An 18,245-nucleotide genomic window follows, 5' to 3' on the forward strand; every position below is an offset into this window, starting at 1 on the left:
CCATCCCCTGTAAAATGCAACTTTGTTAGTTTTATTTTCCCCCCTCTTTTTTTGCAAAATGCTTATATGTAAACATGGTGGTACAACTGTCAACTTTAAAATAATACCCTTCCCCATTACGCCTTGCTTTGGGCTGTTAGCATAGGAATCTGGTTGCCAGACCACCACTACTGCCTGCCACGACCACTGTGTCAACTCTGTCATAGCATCACGGAGAGAATTCAAGATGGACAGGTCCTTGAGGTTTTTATTAGCTCCTTCAAAATGTGAAAGTCGATTTGTTCTAAATGAAGATCTTAATCACAAGTAATGCTTAAAAAATCAGACTAATGGATGAAAGAAAAAGGAATTAGAATATTTTCACTGTAGGATGATTGTATTGTAAAAATTGAAGTTGATTATTCTAAATACAGATTGTCAGTTCACCTGACAAGAGGCTAGTTATATTTTAGTGTTGTTCGTTTGTTTGTTTTAGCTGAAAAAAGTTCTGTGTTATTTGCTTGTTGCCTATTACTATTAAAAGAAAGGGAGAAAAATAGTTTGTAGCTGGAAAGACGGGCATTTGACATCATGCCTCATTACTGACCAGTGTTTGTCTTAGTTACTCTGACAGGTCGCGTTACTGCCTTTCTAGGACTGTAGAGCAAAATGTCATTCTATATTTAGTTAACAGAGTGATGAAGTTCTCAGGCTTTTGAAGTTCTTTATTTCAGGGAGTTCTAAATTGTGCATGCTAATAGATTTTATTTTAAAGTGAGCTTTGTTGCCACTCCTCTCTGGCAAAGCCTCGCAGAGATCTGATGTCTTCTGTTCAGAAGTGCTTTAGTTTGGTCAAATGTGGCTCAGCAGTGGTGGTGTGGTTCCTGCATTTAGATGCCTTGTGTTTGAGACCTCAAGTTCCTAAAGTTACAGACCTACTCTGAGGCAAAACCCTGATTACTTCTACTGCGCTGTATCCAGAAGGCAAATGTGCTTTTGTCCTTGTGTGTTTCTTCCTCTGTGGAAACAGTTGTAAAGCTGGCAGTTTGTGAAGCACAGATTCCTGGCTGGCTGTGGGCAGTTCAGAGTAGAAAGTGACAAACAATAGATGTTTCTGTTTGAATCAGACCCTCATTAATACTTCACATTCAGTACTTCCAGGGGAAATGAAAGTTATTTTTAAGAAAAGTCAAATCAACAGAAATAAGTGGGGCCGGGTGCAGTGGCTCTCGCCTGTAATCCCAACACTTTGGGAGGCTGAGGTGGGTGGATCACCTGAGGTCGGGAGTTCGAGACCAGCCTGACCAACATGGAGAAACCCCATCTCTACTAAAAATACAAAAATTAGCCGGGCATGGTGGTGCATTACACTACAGGATTACAGAGCCTGTAATCTTAGCTACTCAGGAGGCTGAGGCAGGAGAATCACTTGAACCCAGGAGGTGGAGGTTGCCGTGAGCCGAGATCATGCTATTGCAGGCCAGCCCAGAGCAAAACTCCATCTTAAAAAAAAAAAAAAAAAAAGTGGACCTAGATGCTTGCTTTTTCTGACAGAGGACACAAGCCAGTGATGATGCAGCTTGTTCCTGGAGTCTCAGTCCATTGTTGTATGATCTTTTATTTTTTAATTTTTTTATAGAGACAAGTGTTGACAGTGTTGACACCGCGCCTGCCCTAAACCTTATGTTAATGAGATTTAGTTGTTATCTAGAAAGAGATTTGAAAAAGAATTGAAACTGAAGATAGAAGAAAGAATGAAGGTAGAAGAAATAAGATTGGACTCATAGTTCATTTTTTAATTTGTCTGTTTAAAGTTTCCTTACATTGTTCTGTTTTCCTCTGACTTCTGATGATAAGTAATTCTAATAGTCCTTTCTTGAGGATGATCAGCTGTATCTGCTGAGGGTGCTCCCTGACTGCTTAATATTATGATGAAGTCACAGAGTGGGGCATCTTTTCCCTAGTTAATATTAAAAATATTCAGAATTTACCATTACCGTAATCACAATAGATCTAGGCAATGCTCTTTCTTAATGTCATAGGGAAAGCTGCTTTTACAGTGGAGGTCTACGGGCCCTGCCTTCAGCAAGAGGCAAACTCAGTAATGCTAATAAGGGAGGAGACCACCCCTCATATTGTCTTATGCCCAATTTCTGCCTCCAAAGAAAGAAGTAAAGACTAAAAGACAGAAATGAAATCCACAGGCAGACAGCCCGGCCCCACACCCTGGGCCTCATAGTTAAAGATCGACCCCTGACCTAATCGGTTATGTTATCTATAGATTATAGACACTGTATGGAAAAGCACTGGGAAAATCCCTGTCCTGTTCTGTTCCGTTGTGATTACCAGTGCCTGTGGACCCCCTTAGAGTTTTAAGCTCTTAAGAGGCACAGGAATTGCTCACTCGGGGAGCTCAGTTTTTGAGACAGGAGGCTTGCCGATGCCCGTGGCTGAATAAAGCCCTTCCTTCTTTAACTCGGTGTCTGAGGGATTTTGTCTGTGGCTCGTCCTGCTACATTTCGTGGTTCCCTGACCAGGAAGCGAGGTGATTAACGGAGGGTTGAGGCAACCCCCTTAGGATCCCCTTAGGCGGCTTAGGCCTGCCCTGTGGAGCACCCCTGCGGGGGACTCTGGCCAGCTTGAGCGCCGCAGATCCTGAGAGTGCTCCCGGGTAGGCAGTTGCCCCAGTGGACCGCCTCGCCAGAACAGCACATGGCAGGCACCTGCGGAGGATCCCCCTGTGGAGGATCAGCGCAGTGGCTGAACACCGGGAAGGAACTGGCACTTGGAGTCTGGACGTCTGAAAGTTGGTAAGACTGGTCTTTGAAACTTGCCCACTCCATTTGAGCGGAAGCGTGGCCTGATCACCCACGGCTTGCCTGTACTGGCACTTTGGTTTTTGTTTTTGACTTGACTTGGATTGCTCGATACTTTGATTTTGGTTTTGAGCTGGCTTGGATTTCTTGATACTCTGATTTTGGTTTTGATTCTGGTTTGGTGTAAACCATAGAAGTGTGTGTGTACCCTTTTTGCCCGTTCTTTGTTTTGTGGTGTGTGTGTGTGTTGTCTCGAGGAAGCATGGGTCAGGCACAGAGTAAGCCCACTCTGCTAGGAACTATGTTGAAAAATTTCAAGAAAGGATTTAAGGGACATTATGGTGTTACTGTGACACCAGGAAAACTTACAACTTTGTGTGAAATAGGCTGGCCAGCATTAGAGGTAGGTTGGCCATCAGATGGAAGCCTGGACAGGTCCCTTGTTTCAAAGGTATGGCACAAGGCAACCTGTAAGCCAGAGCACCCAGACCAGTTCCCATACATAGACACTTGGTTAGAGCTGGTTTTAGATGCCCCCCACCCCCCCTCTCCATAGTGGTTGAGAGAACAGCAGCATAAGTGGCTGGCAGAGGCAAGGAAAGACCAGCAGAGAGAGAGAGAGAGAGGAAGGAGACAGAGAGGAAAAGAGGCAAAGAGAGAGAGAAAGAGACAGAGAGACAAAGAGGGAGTCAAGGAGAAAGAGAGAGGAAGAGACAGAGGCAAAAGGAAAGTCAAAAAGAGAGAGAAAGACAGAAAGTCAAAGAAAGAAAGAGAAATATACAAGTAGTTAAAAAAATAAAAAAGGGATGATTTAACATTAACCACTGAAAATTCCCTTAACCCAGAAGTTTTCCTAACAGGGCATCTAAATCTTAATTACCATGCAAAGGTCCGACCAGACCTAGGAGGAACTCCTTTCAGGACAGGATGAGCGATGGTTCCTCCCGGGTAATTGAAGGAAAAAAAAAAAAAGCCATCACTACTGAGTTAATTTGGACAAAATAAGGTCTTATTAATAGCAAAGGATAATTAAAATCCCTAACTTACAAGGTTTTCAACAAAAGTAAAGTTTGCTAAAAGTTAACAGTGTGACATATAGTAACTTTTGATCTTGTGGCCTTAGACAGTCTAGTCCACAGACATAAAGAGTTCGCTTTGGAAAAGAATGGTTATCATCTTCAAAAAAAAAAAAAGCGGGGGGGGGGGGGCAGAGTTTATGTAAAAAGAGTATTATATAGTAAATTCTTGTCCTGAAATGAATTAACTGGTTGTTTAAACAAAGAAATGTTTGTATTAAGTCAGAAAGTTGAGGCATTTCAAAGAATTGTCTGCGAAAGTCGTGAAAGAGAAAAATGTTAAAAAAGGAATTTATGCAAGAAATGTTGTATAATTTAAAAGTAACTAGGCCTCCTTAATATACAACTATTGAAAAAAAAACAAACCAGTTGATGTGCAAGGTGTATAAGGAAAGTAAAATATACTTTTGATAAAAGGATTATAAGGAAGTATAAAAATGTATATTTTTACCTGCATTAAAAGGTTAAAAAATTATTGTTTTGAAGGTTTAAGCAAGTTTTAAAACTTTAATTGTAAAGAAAATTCTGTGTGTAAACATACTAGCTAAAGTTAAAGGGGTGTTATCAGTTTTTCTGTGAACTGGACATTAAAGTAAAAACACAACGAGTTTTTCTTAAAGCACTAACCTGCTCTTTAACAAAAATTATAAAAGGTTAAAAAGAGTCTATAAAAATCTTACCTTATGGTCTGACATTAAAAAATTGACTAAATATGTATAGAAAGTTTTATTAAAACTAAGTTTAACATTAATAACACACTAATATAAAGGTGAAATTTAGCTTATCTGGTATAAAAATAATACAGGAAGCATTGTCAAATATAAAATGGTGTTTGGCTTCTTTGGTCCAAAAACTAATAAAAATAGGTGCTAAAGGAAATTTCTCCGTAGAAAGGCACCAAGGACTATAAAGTCCACTGCTGATGTCCCCACATTTAAAACAAAAGATCAATTTCTTAGAAATTACATACTTGGTTTATCTTCTACTTTCCCTTCTCTCCAAAGAAAAGTCTGTTAGCACAGGTACCACCCCTAGAGTTTCCGGTAAACCAGCACCAGCCTGAAGATCACGTTCTCATCAAAGGGTGAAAAGAAAGGAAACTCAAGCCAGCCTAGGAAGGACCCTACCTTGTGCTGCTAACCACCAAGACTGCTGTTCATACAGTGAAAAAAGGACGGACTGATCACAACTGAGTCAAGAAAGTACCACCCCCTCCAGAATCATGGGCCACAGTCCCAGGGGAAAACCCTACCAAACTAAAGCTAAGAAAAATTTAACTCTTTCGTCTATTCTATTACTCTTTCTTCTTTCCTCGCTCTATTGCCGACCATCTAGTTATTAACATAACCAAGTCAATTTCGCCTCAAAGTATTGCATTTAATGCTTGCCTTGTTACACCCTGTGGGAACTGGCCAAGTCAAAGACAGCTCTCTGCTTCAGAAAAGTATCTCTGTCCCTCCTGACTGTCCTCAGACTGGGCATTAGTAAATTAGGACCATTTAATCTGGGGAAGTTTCGATAAAGACTCCAGTGTTAACCGGGAGTCTCGCTCCCCAGTGTAGAGCTTTTATGCCGTAGTTGGTCCAGCATTCTGTGGACCACTAAAGAGCAAGGATGACGGCCCCAACTGGGTTTTGTAATTTCCTGAAATCATACATTCATTTTACTAGAGGATCATAGAAGTTAAAGACTTAAAAGAAATGTTGGCAATTAAGACAGGACACCAAGATGGAAATGCCTGATTGGAATGGATCAAATATTCCATCCGCACGTGAAACAAAAGCGGTTGTTATGCATGTGCACATGGTAGGCCAGAGGCCCAGATTGTCCCCCTTCCACTAAGGTGGCCCTCGAGTCGACCAGGCATGGGCTGCATGGTAGCTCTTTTCCAGGATTCTACAGCCTGAAGTGGTAAGTCGTGCCAAGCTCTCTCTGCTATATCCCAAAGTCCAGCACCCTGCGGGTCAGCCAGCCTCCGTCTCCCAACACTAAGTTCACTTCGGTTCTCTCGTGACAGGGAGGAAACTTAGCGTTCCTTGGAGACTTGAAGGGATGCAGTGAGGTTCAGAATTTTGAAGGGCTTATCAATCAGTCAGCCCTTGTTCGTCCCCGAGCGGATGTGTGGTGGTATCGTGGTGGACCTTTACTGGGCACTCTGCCGAATAACTAGAGTGGCACTTGTACTTTAGTCCAGTCGGCTCTCCCTTTCACCCTGGCATTTCATCAACCAGAGGGAGGAAAAATAAGACATTGTAAAGTGAGAGAAGCCCCTAATGGGTCTTTTGACTCTCACGTCTATTTAGACATAATTGGAGTTCCACGGGGAATACCAGATGAAATTAAAGCTTGAAATCAAATAGCTGTAGGATTTGAGTCAATATTTTGGTGGGTGACAGTTAATAAAAATGTAAATTGGATAAACTGCATCTATGACAACCAACAGCAACGAGCTTTTCATGAATTAAAAGAAAAACTCATGTCGGCCCCAGCCCTGGGGCCACCTGACCTGACAAAACCCTTTACACTGTATGTGTCAGAAAGAGAAAAAATGGCAGTTAGAGTTTTAACCCAGACTGTGGAGCCCTGGCCAAGGCTAGTGGCCTATCTCTCAAAACAACTGGACGGGGTTTCTAAAGGTTGGCCCCCGTGTCTAAGGGCCCTGGCAGCAAGGGCCCTGTTAGCACAAGAAGCAGGTAAACTAACCCTTGGGCAAAACCTGAATGTAAAGGTCCCCCATGCTATGGTAACTTTGATGAATACCAAAGACCGTCATTGGCTAGCAAATGCTAGATTAACCAAGTACCAAAGCTTGCTATGTGAAAATCCCCACATAACCATTGAAGTTTGCAGCACCCTAAACTCTACCACCTTGCTCCCGGGATCACAGAGCCCAGTTGAACATAACTGTGTAAAGGTGTTAGACTCAGTTTATTGTAGAGGGCCCAACCTCGGAGACCGTCCTTGAACATCAGTAGACTGTGAGCTGTATGTGGGCGGAAGCAGCTTTACCAACCCCTGCAAAGTGACTCTGAAGAAGATGACAAGCCCCGCTCCAGTCACACCTGGAAGCTGACTGGTCCACACACGGCCGAAGCGTGAGAAAACTCATCGCAGGATTCATTTTCCTTAAAATTTGGGCTTGTCCAGTAAGGACTTCAACTGACCTTCCTCAGACTGAGGACTATTCCCAGTGTATACATCAAGTCACTGAGGTAGGACAAAAAGTTGCTACAGTCCTATTTTATGGTTATTATAAGTGTACTGGGACTCTAGAAAGAACTTGTTTGTATAATGCTATTCTATATAAGGTGTGTAGCCCAGGAAATGACCAACCTGATGTGTGTTATGACCCATCTGAGCCTCCCATGACCACAGTTTTTGAAATAAGATTAAGGGCTGAGGACTGGTGGGGCCTCATAAATGATACGAGTAAAGTGTTAGCCAAAACAAAGGAAAAAGGGGTGTCCAAATAAGTCACCTTGAAGTTTGATGCCTGTGCTGTCATTAATAGTAACAAGGTAGGAATAGGATGTGGTTCTCTTAATTAGGAAAGAGGCCATATGGCAGAAAATAAGTACGTTTGTCAGAATTAGGACTGTGTGGAAATGAATGTGGATACTGGTCTTGTGTCATTTAGGCTACTTGGATAAAAAATGAAGAGGATCCTGTCCACCTTCAGAAAGGGAAAAGTGGCCCTTCCTGTACCAGTGGTCAGTGTAACCCCTTAGAACTAGTAATAACCAACCCCCTTGATCCTCGCTGGAAAAAAGGGGAGCGTGTAACCCTAGGAATGGATGGGGCTGGACTGAATCCTCATGGTTTGAGGAGAAGTTTACAAACGCTCTCCTGAGCCAGTATTTCAAACCTTCTATGATGAACTGAATGTGCCAGTACCAGAAATTCCAGGAAAAGCAAGAAATTTGTTTTTGCAATTAACTGAGCATGTAGTCCAGTCTCTTATTGTCACTTCATGTTATGTATGTGGAGGAACTGTAATGGGAGATCAGTGGCCATGGGGAGCCCAAGAATTAGTACCTACAGACCCAGTTCCTGATGAATTCTCAGCTCAAAAGAATCAGCCTGATAACTTCTGGGTCCTAACAGCCTCAATCATTAGACAATACTGTATAGCAAGAGTGGGGAAGGACTTCACTCTTCCTGTGGGAAGACTCAGCTGCCTTAGGCAAAAACTGTGTGATAGTGCTACAAAAACAGCCCCCTGGTGGAGTTCAAACCACACTAAGAAAAATCCGTTTAGTAAATGCCCAAAGTTGCAAACCGTGTGGACCCACCCGGAGTCCCACCGGGACTGGACAGCCCCCACTGGCTTATACTGGGTGTGTGGGCATAGAGCTTACACCAAATTACCGACCAGTGGGCAGGTAGTTGTGGTATTGGCACTATTAAACCAGCTTTCTTCCTACTGCCCATAAAGACAGGCGAACTCCTGGGCTTCCCTGTCTGTGCTTCCTGTGAAGAGAAGCATAGCTATAGGAGATTGGAAAGATGATGAATGGCCCCCTGAGAGAATCACACAATATTATGGGCCTGGTACTTGGGCACAAGATGGCTCGTGGGGATACCAGACCTCCATTTACGTGGTCAGCTGAATCGTATGGTTAGAAGCTGTCTTAGATATAATCACTAATAAGACTGGCAGAGCCTTGACTATTCTGGCCCGGCAAGAAACTCAGATGAGAAATGCTATCTATCCAAATAGATTGGTTCTCGACTACTTGCTAGCAGCTAAAGGAGGGGTCTGTAGGAAATTTAACCTTACTGATTGCTGGTCTACACATAGTTGATCAAGGGCAAGTAGTTGAAGACATAGTTAGAGATATGACAAAACTGGCACATGTGCCCGTGCAAGTGTGGCATGGATTTGATCCTGGGGCTGTGTTTAGAAAATGGTTGCCAGCGCTAGGAGGATTTTAAACTCTTACAATAGGAGTCGTAATAGTAATAGGAACCTGCTTACTGCTCCCTTGTTTGCTACCTGTACTTCTTCAAATGATAAAAAGCTTCATCACTACCTTAGTTCACCAGAATGCTTCAGCGCAAGTGTACTATATGAATCACTATCGATCTGTCTTGCAAGAAGACATGGGTAGTGAGAACGAAAGTGAGAACTCCCACTATTGAGTGAAGTTCTCAAAGGGGAGGAATAAGGGAGGAGACCACCCCTCATATTGTCTTATGCCCAATTTCTGCCTTCAAAGAAAGAAGTAAAAACTAAAAGGCAGAAATGAAATCCACAGGCAGACAGCGTGGCGTCACACCCTGGGCCTGGTAGTTAAAGATCGACCCCTGACCTAATCGGTTATGTTATCTACAGATTACAGACATTGTTTAGAAAAGCACTGTGAAAATCCCTGTCCTGTTCTGTTCTGTTCTAATTACCGATACATGCAGCCCCCAGTCATGTACCCCCTGCTTGCTCAGTCGATCACGACCCTCTCACGCGGACCCCCTTAGAGTTGTGAGCCCTTAAGAGGGACAGGAACTGCTCACTCAGAGCTCGGCTCTTGAGACGTGAGTCTTGCCGATGCTCCCGGCCAAATACAGCCCTTCCTCCTTTAACTCGGTGTCTGAGGAGTTTTGTCTGCGGCTCGTCCTGCTACACTAAGGATGGACAGACTGACTTGTGTGTCCCTTGTTGTGATGTGCTGAGGTGGACAGACTGACTTGTGTGTCCCTTGTTGTGATGTGCTGAGGTGGACAGTGTCCACTCTGTTGTTTTCCTATGGAAAGTACTTAACGTGAATCTCATCTTGAGGAAACAATCGGACAAACCCAAGTTGAGAGGTGTCCTTCGAAAAGCGGCCAGCCTGCATGCTTCGGAAATCTCAGTGTCAATAGAGACATCCTGCCCTCCTCCACCGTATAATGCTGAGAAGCACTTCTAGAGAAAAGCAGACTAGAGAGACAGGAAAAATAGCCATAAGGGATATACTGGGACAATTTAGGAAACTGTCATCTAGATTATATATTAACTGTAGACTATCGTGTCTGTTATAAATGTGATGTTTGTGTAGGTGAATGTCTTCGTTCTAATTTAGGGGTGAAGGATCACAGTGTCCAGGGAAAGCAAGAGCCATTGTGGCAAAATATTAATAATCATGAAACTGGAATAAAGAAGCCAAGGCTCAGGAATATTAATAACCAGGAAACTGGAAATGAAGAAGTCGGGCTCAGGACTGTTAATAATCAGGAAACTGGAAATGAAGAAGTCGGGCTCAGGACTGTTAATAATCAGGAAACGAAATGAAGCAGCCAGGGTTCAGGAATGTTAACCAGGAAACTGGAAATGAAGAAGTCACGGCTCAGAAATGTTAATAATCAGGGAACTGGAAATGAAGTCACAGCTCAGGTTGAAGACTTTCTCTGCCTTCTCTCCTGCCTCCAGAAATTTGTTGTGATATGTGTCAATTGCTTCTTCACCTGCCTTAAGAATGTTAATAGAAGCATCCTTTTAGAGTAAGTGAAGTTTTCATCAAACCCATAGTATCATTTATTCTTTGCATGATAACACACTAACGTGATGTTAAAATGTCTCTTGCTTTTACGATGCAGTGTTACACATAAAATTACATGTAATTGGCTGGGCACTGTGGCTCACGCCTATAATCCCAGCACTTTGGGAGGCTGCGGCGGGCGGATCATGAGGTCAGGAGGTGGAGACCATCCTGGCCTATGTGATGAAACCCCATCTCTACTAAAAATACAAAAATTAGCTGGGTGTGGTGGTACGTGCCTGTAATCCCAGCTACTCAGGAGGCTGAGGCAGGAGAATCGCTTGAACCTGGGAGTCAGAGGTTCCAGTGAGCTGTGATTGCACCACTGCGCTCCAGCCTGGCGACAGAGCAAGACTCGGTCTAAAAAAAAAAAAAACCCATGTAATTTTAAAGGTAAAAATTTTAGGTCTTAAAATGTGAGTTGGAGCATTCTAAGGAAGTGGTGTTTGGTTGAGGAAACTAAGACCAGGCAAATGATTCTAATCCTTTTCTCATACTTTACTTAAAGCTGTTAATTTTATTCTAATAACTGCCTCTTTTTCTAAACATACTAGGATGCCCACATGAAGCAAATAGGAGTTGTAGGCGGTAAGATACCACGTGATGTGATGTTTGTGTGTATGTTGCATTTTGTACATCAAGTGAGATGTTCTCTTAGAGTGAAGGTAAAGTGCTTGATAATGTAGAATCAACTTTTAAGCAAAATTTAGTAAAATTATAGTGTGGTTTTGGTATTTTCAGATAATTTTTGAAAATATCCTTAAAAGTTTGTACATATGAAAGTTACCCTTTTTTTTTTTTTTTTTTTTTTTTGTAGAGGAGTGAATGTCGTTCCTTTTCTAGAGCTCATTGGGTTACCTGACAGCGTGGTGAGCATCCTGAAAAACTCCCAGAGTGGAAATGCACTCACAGCGTACGCCTTGTTTAAGGTGGGTACTGTGACAAACCCTTGCTCCTCAGACCGCACCAGTGGCCTGCTCGTCTCCCCATGAGACTCCGTGTTAGCTTCCGATTGTATTTTGTAACTTGAAACACTGTATTTCATCTCTGATATGTCTGGTGAATAATGTAAGATAACACTTTTTTTTTGTTTGGAGATGGAGTTTCACTCTTGTTGCCCAGGCTGGAGTGCAGTGACGCCATCTCAGCTCACTGCAACCTCCGCCTCCCGAGTTCAAGTGATTCTTCTGCCTCCGCCTCCCGAGTGGCTGGGAGTACAAGATAACAAAATAAAGCAGAAGTAAAAATGTGGTTTTAGGAAGAAATGCCTTAAAAATTGGTAGATGATCCATAACTTGCTGTGATCAGATAGTTGTTAGACTTGTGTGATTTTCCACGGCACTAGCCGTCTGTTTGACGTTGCTCCTGTTGATAAATGGAGATACAGTTATTTTAAGATATTAATTATATTTATTTTTCTTATTCAGTGATCTGCATGCCACCTGACTTGTTAGCAAAATTTAGCATTTATTTTACTGTTTTTTGTTTTGTTTTGTTTTCTGTGTGTGGTTTTAAGGAGCAGAGAGTTTAATAGGCAAGAAGGGGCAAGAAGGAAGGGAGAAGGAAGAAGCTCCCCTGTACAGAGACAGAAGGGGGGGGGCCTCCAAAGCCGAAAGAGGAGGTCCCCTATTTTACTGTTTTTAATAGTTGATCTTTTCTTAGCAAGTAAAATAGGTTTAATCCAAATTGTCTTATAAACCCTTTTTTGTTAGATTTTAACCTAACATATGTTTCATTTTAAAAGTTGATAATCTTTATAACTATTCTCTGGATTCAGACATCATCTTTTTTTTTTTGAGGCAGAGTTTCGCTCCTGTTGCCCAGGCTGGAGTACAATGGCGCGATCTCAGCTCACCACAACCTCTGCCTCCCGGGTTCAAGCAGTTCTCTTGCTTTAGCCTCCCGAGTAGCTGGGATTACAGGCGTGTGCCACCATGCCTGGCTAATTTCGAATTTTTTTAGTAGAGACGGGGTTTCTCCCTGATGGTCAGGCTGCTCTCGAACTCCTGACCTCAGGTGATTTGCCGGCCCTTGGCCTCGCAAAGTGCTAGGATTATAGACGTGAGCCACTGCACCTGGCCTGACAACGTCATCTTGATAGCTTCTATGCCTATGGGTCTTTATTTTGGAAAGGAAGACTCACTGTAAATTGTGGAGTTTAGCCATATTAATCTCATTTTCTAAATTGACAAATATTTTTGAGAGTCTGTGAAACTTCTACCTAAGAAGGTGGAAAACACTGAGAAACTAGATGTTTTATTTTACTTCTGTTGTATAAGAATATCTAAGAATTACGGTTTTATAGCATTACTGAAAAGTAGCATTGTTTCATTCTGTCATCCTCATTAGCATCCTCTGAAATCTTGGTAGATTTCCTCTTTTATTACAATTTTGATGAGAGGGCTAACATTTAATTGTTGAGTTTTTCTACATTAAAGTGTATTAAATTTAAAAATTACCAAGTTTCTAGTTATGGTGGGTATAACTTTAACCTGAGTAAGTCAAACTATCATGCTGATGTAAACCTTCCCTAATTTAATTGCTCCTTATCCCACTCCCATAGCATGACAGTTGATAGCACAGTCTGTGCTAGGTGTTAAGTGTTTGTTTTCTTTATTTGATTAGGAGCTCCCAGGAATTCAGAATCATGTCTTCTTTCTTGTTGTTTTTTCACTGCACCTGGTATTGTGTTCTGTAGGTGAATAAAATGCTCAGCATGTGTTTGTGGAGTTGGGATTGAAAACGAAGCTGTAGGCATCATGGTAGGAAGATCAGTGCCAGTGGTGGTTCTTCCCCCTCACTATTCCTCTGTGAAGTAGGAGATATGGAGGGGACTCTCCTGTGTGTTATCTGTAACCCATAGTTTCTCAGATAGAACAACAGACACAGATTTTTTGCTTCATCAAGACAAAGCCCCCAAATGACGTATGGCGTGTATGGTCTGGCGGCAGCTGGCTGCAGGACGTATTCACTGCCTGCCTCATCATCTCTTTGAAATACACCCAGAGTTTTAGCCTCTTCTGTGGGCCAGATCCCATTCTGGGTGCTGGGAGTAAATGAATCAAAGAAGACAGTGCCAAACGCCTGCCTCGTGGAGCAGAGAGTGTGGTGAGTGCTGGTGGGTGGGGAGACAAGATGAAGTTGGAAGTGCTGCACACACACAGTATGTGCACATGGGTGATGGTAAGCGCTAAGAAAGGAAACCAGGGGTGGGGTGTGTTTGTGGTGTTTCTTTTTCAGTGGGAGACGGCACAGCTTGCTGGGAAGGTGAGATAGTTGCTCCTCCAAGAGGGAGAAGCATTCCGAACAGAGAAAACTCGAAAGGCAAGTTCTGAGGCTGCGGGATCCTGGGAGTATTGAAGGGATGCAGGGAAGCCAGTGTGACTGGAATCGGTGAACAGGGCAGAGAATGGCGTGTCGTCAGATCAGGAAAGCCTTGTCAGCTCTTACAGGGACTTCGCTTTTTACCCTGAGGACAGGGAAAGCCACTGGACAATTTTAAGCATCCTGCCTCTGTTCCATCAAAATCACTTTGGCTCCTCTAAACAGACCATGGCAGGACCAAGGGAAAAGCCAAGGGACCTGGTGTGAGGTGAGGTGATGACAGTACTTGAGTCGAGAGGCAAAACTGGCCAGAAGCCAGGTGGTAGCAGGGAGTAGTTGGATTCTCAATGTATTTTAAAGACGTGGTTGCTGGGATTTTCTGATGATTTGGATGTAAATTATGGAAGAGAAAGAGGGGTTGAGCTTTCTTGTAAGGTTTTGGCCTGGGCAGCTGGAAGAATAGAATTGCCATTTTCTGAGATGAGGACGACTTTGAGAGGAGCAGGTGTGAAGTAGGACGGTTGAAGATCTGAAGGTCAGTTTTGAACATGCAGTCATGTGCCACCCAGTAACGTTTCCGTTAACCGTGGACTGCAGACAGTGATGGTCCCACAGGTCCCATGTTTTTATGAACATCATGTTTTTACTCTGCCTTTTCTATGTTTAGATAGCTTCGGTATACAGCTACTTACTGTGGTCTTACGATTGCCTGCTGTATTCGGCACAGTGCTGTGCTGTCCAGGTTTGCAGCCTAAGAGCAATAGGCTGTACCTTGTGGCCTGATGTGCACAGGGCTGTACCATCTAGGTTTGTGTAAGTACACTCTGTGATGTTTCACACAACAACAAAATCACCTAATGACACGTTTCTCAGAACGTGTCCCTATTAAGTGACTCACCTGCATTAAGTCTGAGATCTTATTAGACATGCAAATCTCTGGAGGTGGTTGTACATACTGGAATTCAGGGGACAAGTTCAGTCTGGAGATTAAAGTTAACAATCATCCATGTATAGACGGCACTAAAGACCAGACAGTGAGATAGGTAGAGAAAATAAGAGGTCCAGGGATCGATTGTTGTCACACCGTGTTCAGAGGTGGGTGAAAAGGGAGGAACTGGCAAAAATGAGAAGCCGCCATGAACCAGGAGGAAGCCCAGCAAGTTGAGGGCCTGGAGCCAAGTGAAGAGAAGTGAAAGCTGTCTTGGCTGGTTCCAGTGGTTCAGGGGCTGGTTCCAAATTGACAACTGGATGTAGTTTTGTAGAGGTCACTGTGACTTTGAAAGCAGTTTTGGTGAAGAGGTATGGGTGAAAGCTTGCTTAACGTGTTTAGAAGAGAAATTAGAGATAGAGCAGACAGCTCTTTCAGAGTTTTGTTATACGGCACACCTATGCGTTTTGTTTTGTTTTGTTTTGTTTGAGACAGGGTCTTGCTCTGTTTTCCAGACTGGAGTGCAGTGGTGCAGTCACAGCTCCCTGCAGCCTCAAACTCCTAAACTTGAGCAGTCCTCCTGCATCAGCCTCCCAAGTAGCTGGAACTACAGGTGCATGCCACTTACTCCCGGCTAATTATTTTTCTTTTCTTTTTCTTCTTTCTTTTTCTTTCTGTTTTAAGAGACGGCACGGTCTCATTATGTTGCCTAGACTAGTTTTGAACTTCTGAACTCAAGCACTCCTCCTGTCTTAGCCTCCCAAAGTGCTGGAATTTTAGGCGTGAGCCATTGTACCTGCCAACACCTATGAATTTTTTTTTTTTTTTGAGAGGTAGCTTCACTCTTGTTGCCCAGGCTGGAGCGCAATGGTGCGATCTCGATTCGCTGCAATCTCCGCCTCCGGGTTCAAGCGATTCTCCTGCCTCAGCCTCTCGAATATCTGGGATTACAGGTGCCTGTCACCATGCCCGGCTAATTTTTGTACTTTTATTAGAGACTGGGTTTCACCATGTTGACCAGGCTGGTCTTGAACTCCTGAACTCAGGTGATCCACCCACCTCAGTCTCCCAAAGTGCTGGGAGCCACTGCACCCGGCCTGATTTTTGACTTAGATATGTGATGCAGCCTTTTTACTTTTATGTTTCTCTTTGACCAGTCATCTGCTATTTACCATTGGTCCTAAAAGTTCTGATTAACGTTAAACCTGTGCATATCTGCAGCAGGTGTGCCATTTTACTACTTTTGGCCTCATGTAAATTACTGGCTAGGATTTGAGACTCAGGGTAGATTGTAATGAGAAGGTAGAAGGAAAGGGATTTGGAAGTGAAGCTAACCTAAATCCAACAGAGTGGATTCATGCTCTGCCTCTCACCATTTGAAGACATTCAGTTCTAGTTTAGCTCCAGATAGAAAGCATTTGGCAGGATGGCAGGAGTTTTAAGGAATAGAAACATGTGTTCCTTTGTTATTTTTAGTGGTACTGAGTCCTGTTTCTGATTTCCAGGTTGAGCTGTTCCCCAAGTTTACTAGCATGCGATTAGGGATGTCAGTGCTATGATTCTGTTATCTGGGTCAGGATTGTGTGGAGGACAAACGTTCATAAAATGAGTTCACAGAAGAAGTGTCTCTTGTTAGGAGGGAAAACCATATAGGATATTACTACATTAGCTTTGTGAAACAATGAGGCAATTTATTCTGATTGGTTACTACCAAGAATTTTAATTTTAACTTGTTTTTGCATAAGATGATGGTAATAACCAGGTTTTGATTTGTCTCTGTTTGCTTTTTGCTTAAGATTGCAACACCTGCTCGGTATACCGTGACTTTGGGAGGAACATCCTTCACTGTGAAGTATCTGCGCAGTCATGGCTACATGTCCACGCCACCACCTGTCAAGGAGTATCTACAGGACAGGATGGAGGAGACAAAGGAGCTTATCACAGAGAAGATGGAAGAAACAAAAGACAGACTCACTGAAAAGTTACAAGAAACCAAAGAAAAAGTTTCCTTTAAGAAAAAAGTGGAATAAGGTGCCTTACAGCAGTATAGAAGTATAGCAGTATGGAAAATTCCTGCACTTTAACCCTTTGGAAACTGTGGGCAAAGATACGTGTGTCTGATTATTTTTTTGGTTAGTTGTCTAAATATACAAGTTCTCTGAGGGTTAAAGAAGTCAAATACCTTTTTAAAGTTAAATATCACTAGAAAAATCAGTGTTGTTACAAGGAAAGACATGAACCCAGTGTAAGAATTTCCCATCAGTAGCAGTATTAAGCAGTGGTGAACGTCGTAGACGTCATGCTTCTTTTTCCAGGTCTTCAGAACCACACTTGATTTCTGTTTTGTTGCAGCTGTAATTGATGCACACTAGAGGCAGTTGACTCCTGGAATAATCAGTGCGACCCATAAAATAAGCTAATACTGGATCTTAATTTTTATGTTATTCATTAAGGTTTTAACTATATTCAGTACGTAATTTGGAGACAAACGAGTATCATCCAAACTGCCTGTGAATAAGAAGGTATTTAGTCTTTCTATAAAAACAGAATAGAGCAGTTACCTACCAGTTAAAATATCTTATATGAAGAAAATAGAATAAAGATTCAGTCATATATATGTAAATACGATGTATTGATTGTACGTAAATGAAAAATGGACCCTTTAAAAATTATTTTTACCTGAAGCTTGTCATAATTTTTTTAAGCAAATATATATATGGTGATGGTATTTTTCAAAGTGTGTATTGGTGGTGATCGCCTCAAACATAAACCTCTCATGAATTATTTGTGTCCTTTTCAGCTAATCTTTCAGAGGAAAGGTGAACAATCATTAAACCTTAAATTTATTGTTACAATCAAATGTTTTTCAGCAGTAACTCAAGCTCATGGTTCTCAAGCAGACAAAGGTTGGGAGACTAAAAATGGAGTCAGGTTGTCGTGGATACTGCTAACTCCTTGGGGTAGGCACGGGCCTTGCCTCTGCAAACCAGTGCAATTTCCCAGTGTCTTTGTTTCAGAATTCATGCTGATTTCATTATGGAGTAAAGTTTTAAATTGTGGCTGCTGCTTTTTATCTTGCATTGAAGGGAAATTATCCTTGTTTGAGCATTCTACTTGATTTTTTATTTTTTTATTTTTTAATTTTTTTTGAGACGGAGCCTCCCTCTCTCTCCCAGACTGGAGTGCAGTGGTGTGATCTTGGCTCACTGCATCCTCTGCTTCCCAGTTCAAGTGATCCTCCCACCTCAGCCTTCCAAGTATCTGGGCGTACAAGCGTGTGCCACCACACTCAGCTAATTTTTGTATTTTTAGTGGAGGTGTGGTTTCACCATATTGACCAAGCTAGTCTCCAGCTCCTGACCTCAGCCTCCCGAGTAGCTGGGACCACAGGCACCCGCCACTGTGCCCGGCTCATTTTTTGTATTTTTAGTAGAGACGAGGTTTCACCGTCTTAGCCAGGATAGTCTTGATCTCCTGACCTCGTGATTCGCCCACCTCGGCCTCTCCAAGTGCTGGGATTACAGGCATGAGCCACTGCGCCCAGCTGATTTTTTTTTTTTTTTTAATAACAAAGCTATAATTAAATCATTTGCTTGTAATGAAATTC

The 18,245-nt window shown here is 42.6% G+C and overlaps 1 protein-coding gene across 3 annotated transcripts in view; it reads left to right on the top strand.

Annotated features, from left to right (window-relative positions):
- The window catches only part of FAM210A (family with sequence similarity 210 member A), a 59,143-nt gene extending 41,650 nt beyond the window's left edge, over positions 1-17,493 (top strand). For all 3 annotated transcript variants that reach the window (XM_003914116.4, XM_017951477.3, XM_017951478.3), the window contains 2 exons: positions 11,204-11,315; positions 16,435-17,493. In XM_003914116.4, the coding sequence (XP_003914165.2) occupies positions 11,204-11,315; positions 16,435-16,668 (346 nt within the window). In that variant the 3' untranslated portion in view covers positions 16,669-17,493. The remainder of the gene's footprint in view (positions 1-11,203; positions 11,316-16,434) is intronic.
- The last annotated feature ends 752 nt before the right edge of the window (positions 17,494-18,245 follow it).

The sequence above is a fragment of the Papio anubis genome, chromosome 19 (assembly GCF_008728515.1).
Source record: "Papio anubis isolate 15944 chromosome 19, Panubis1.0, whole genome shotgun sequence".
NCBI lineage: Eukaryota > Metazoa > Chordata > Mammalia > Primates > Cercopithecidae > Papio > Papio anubis.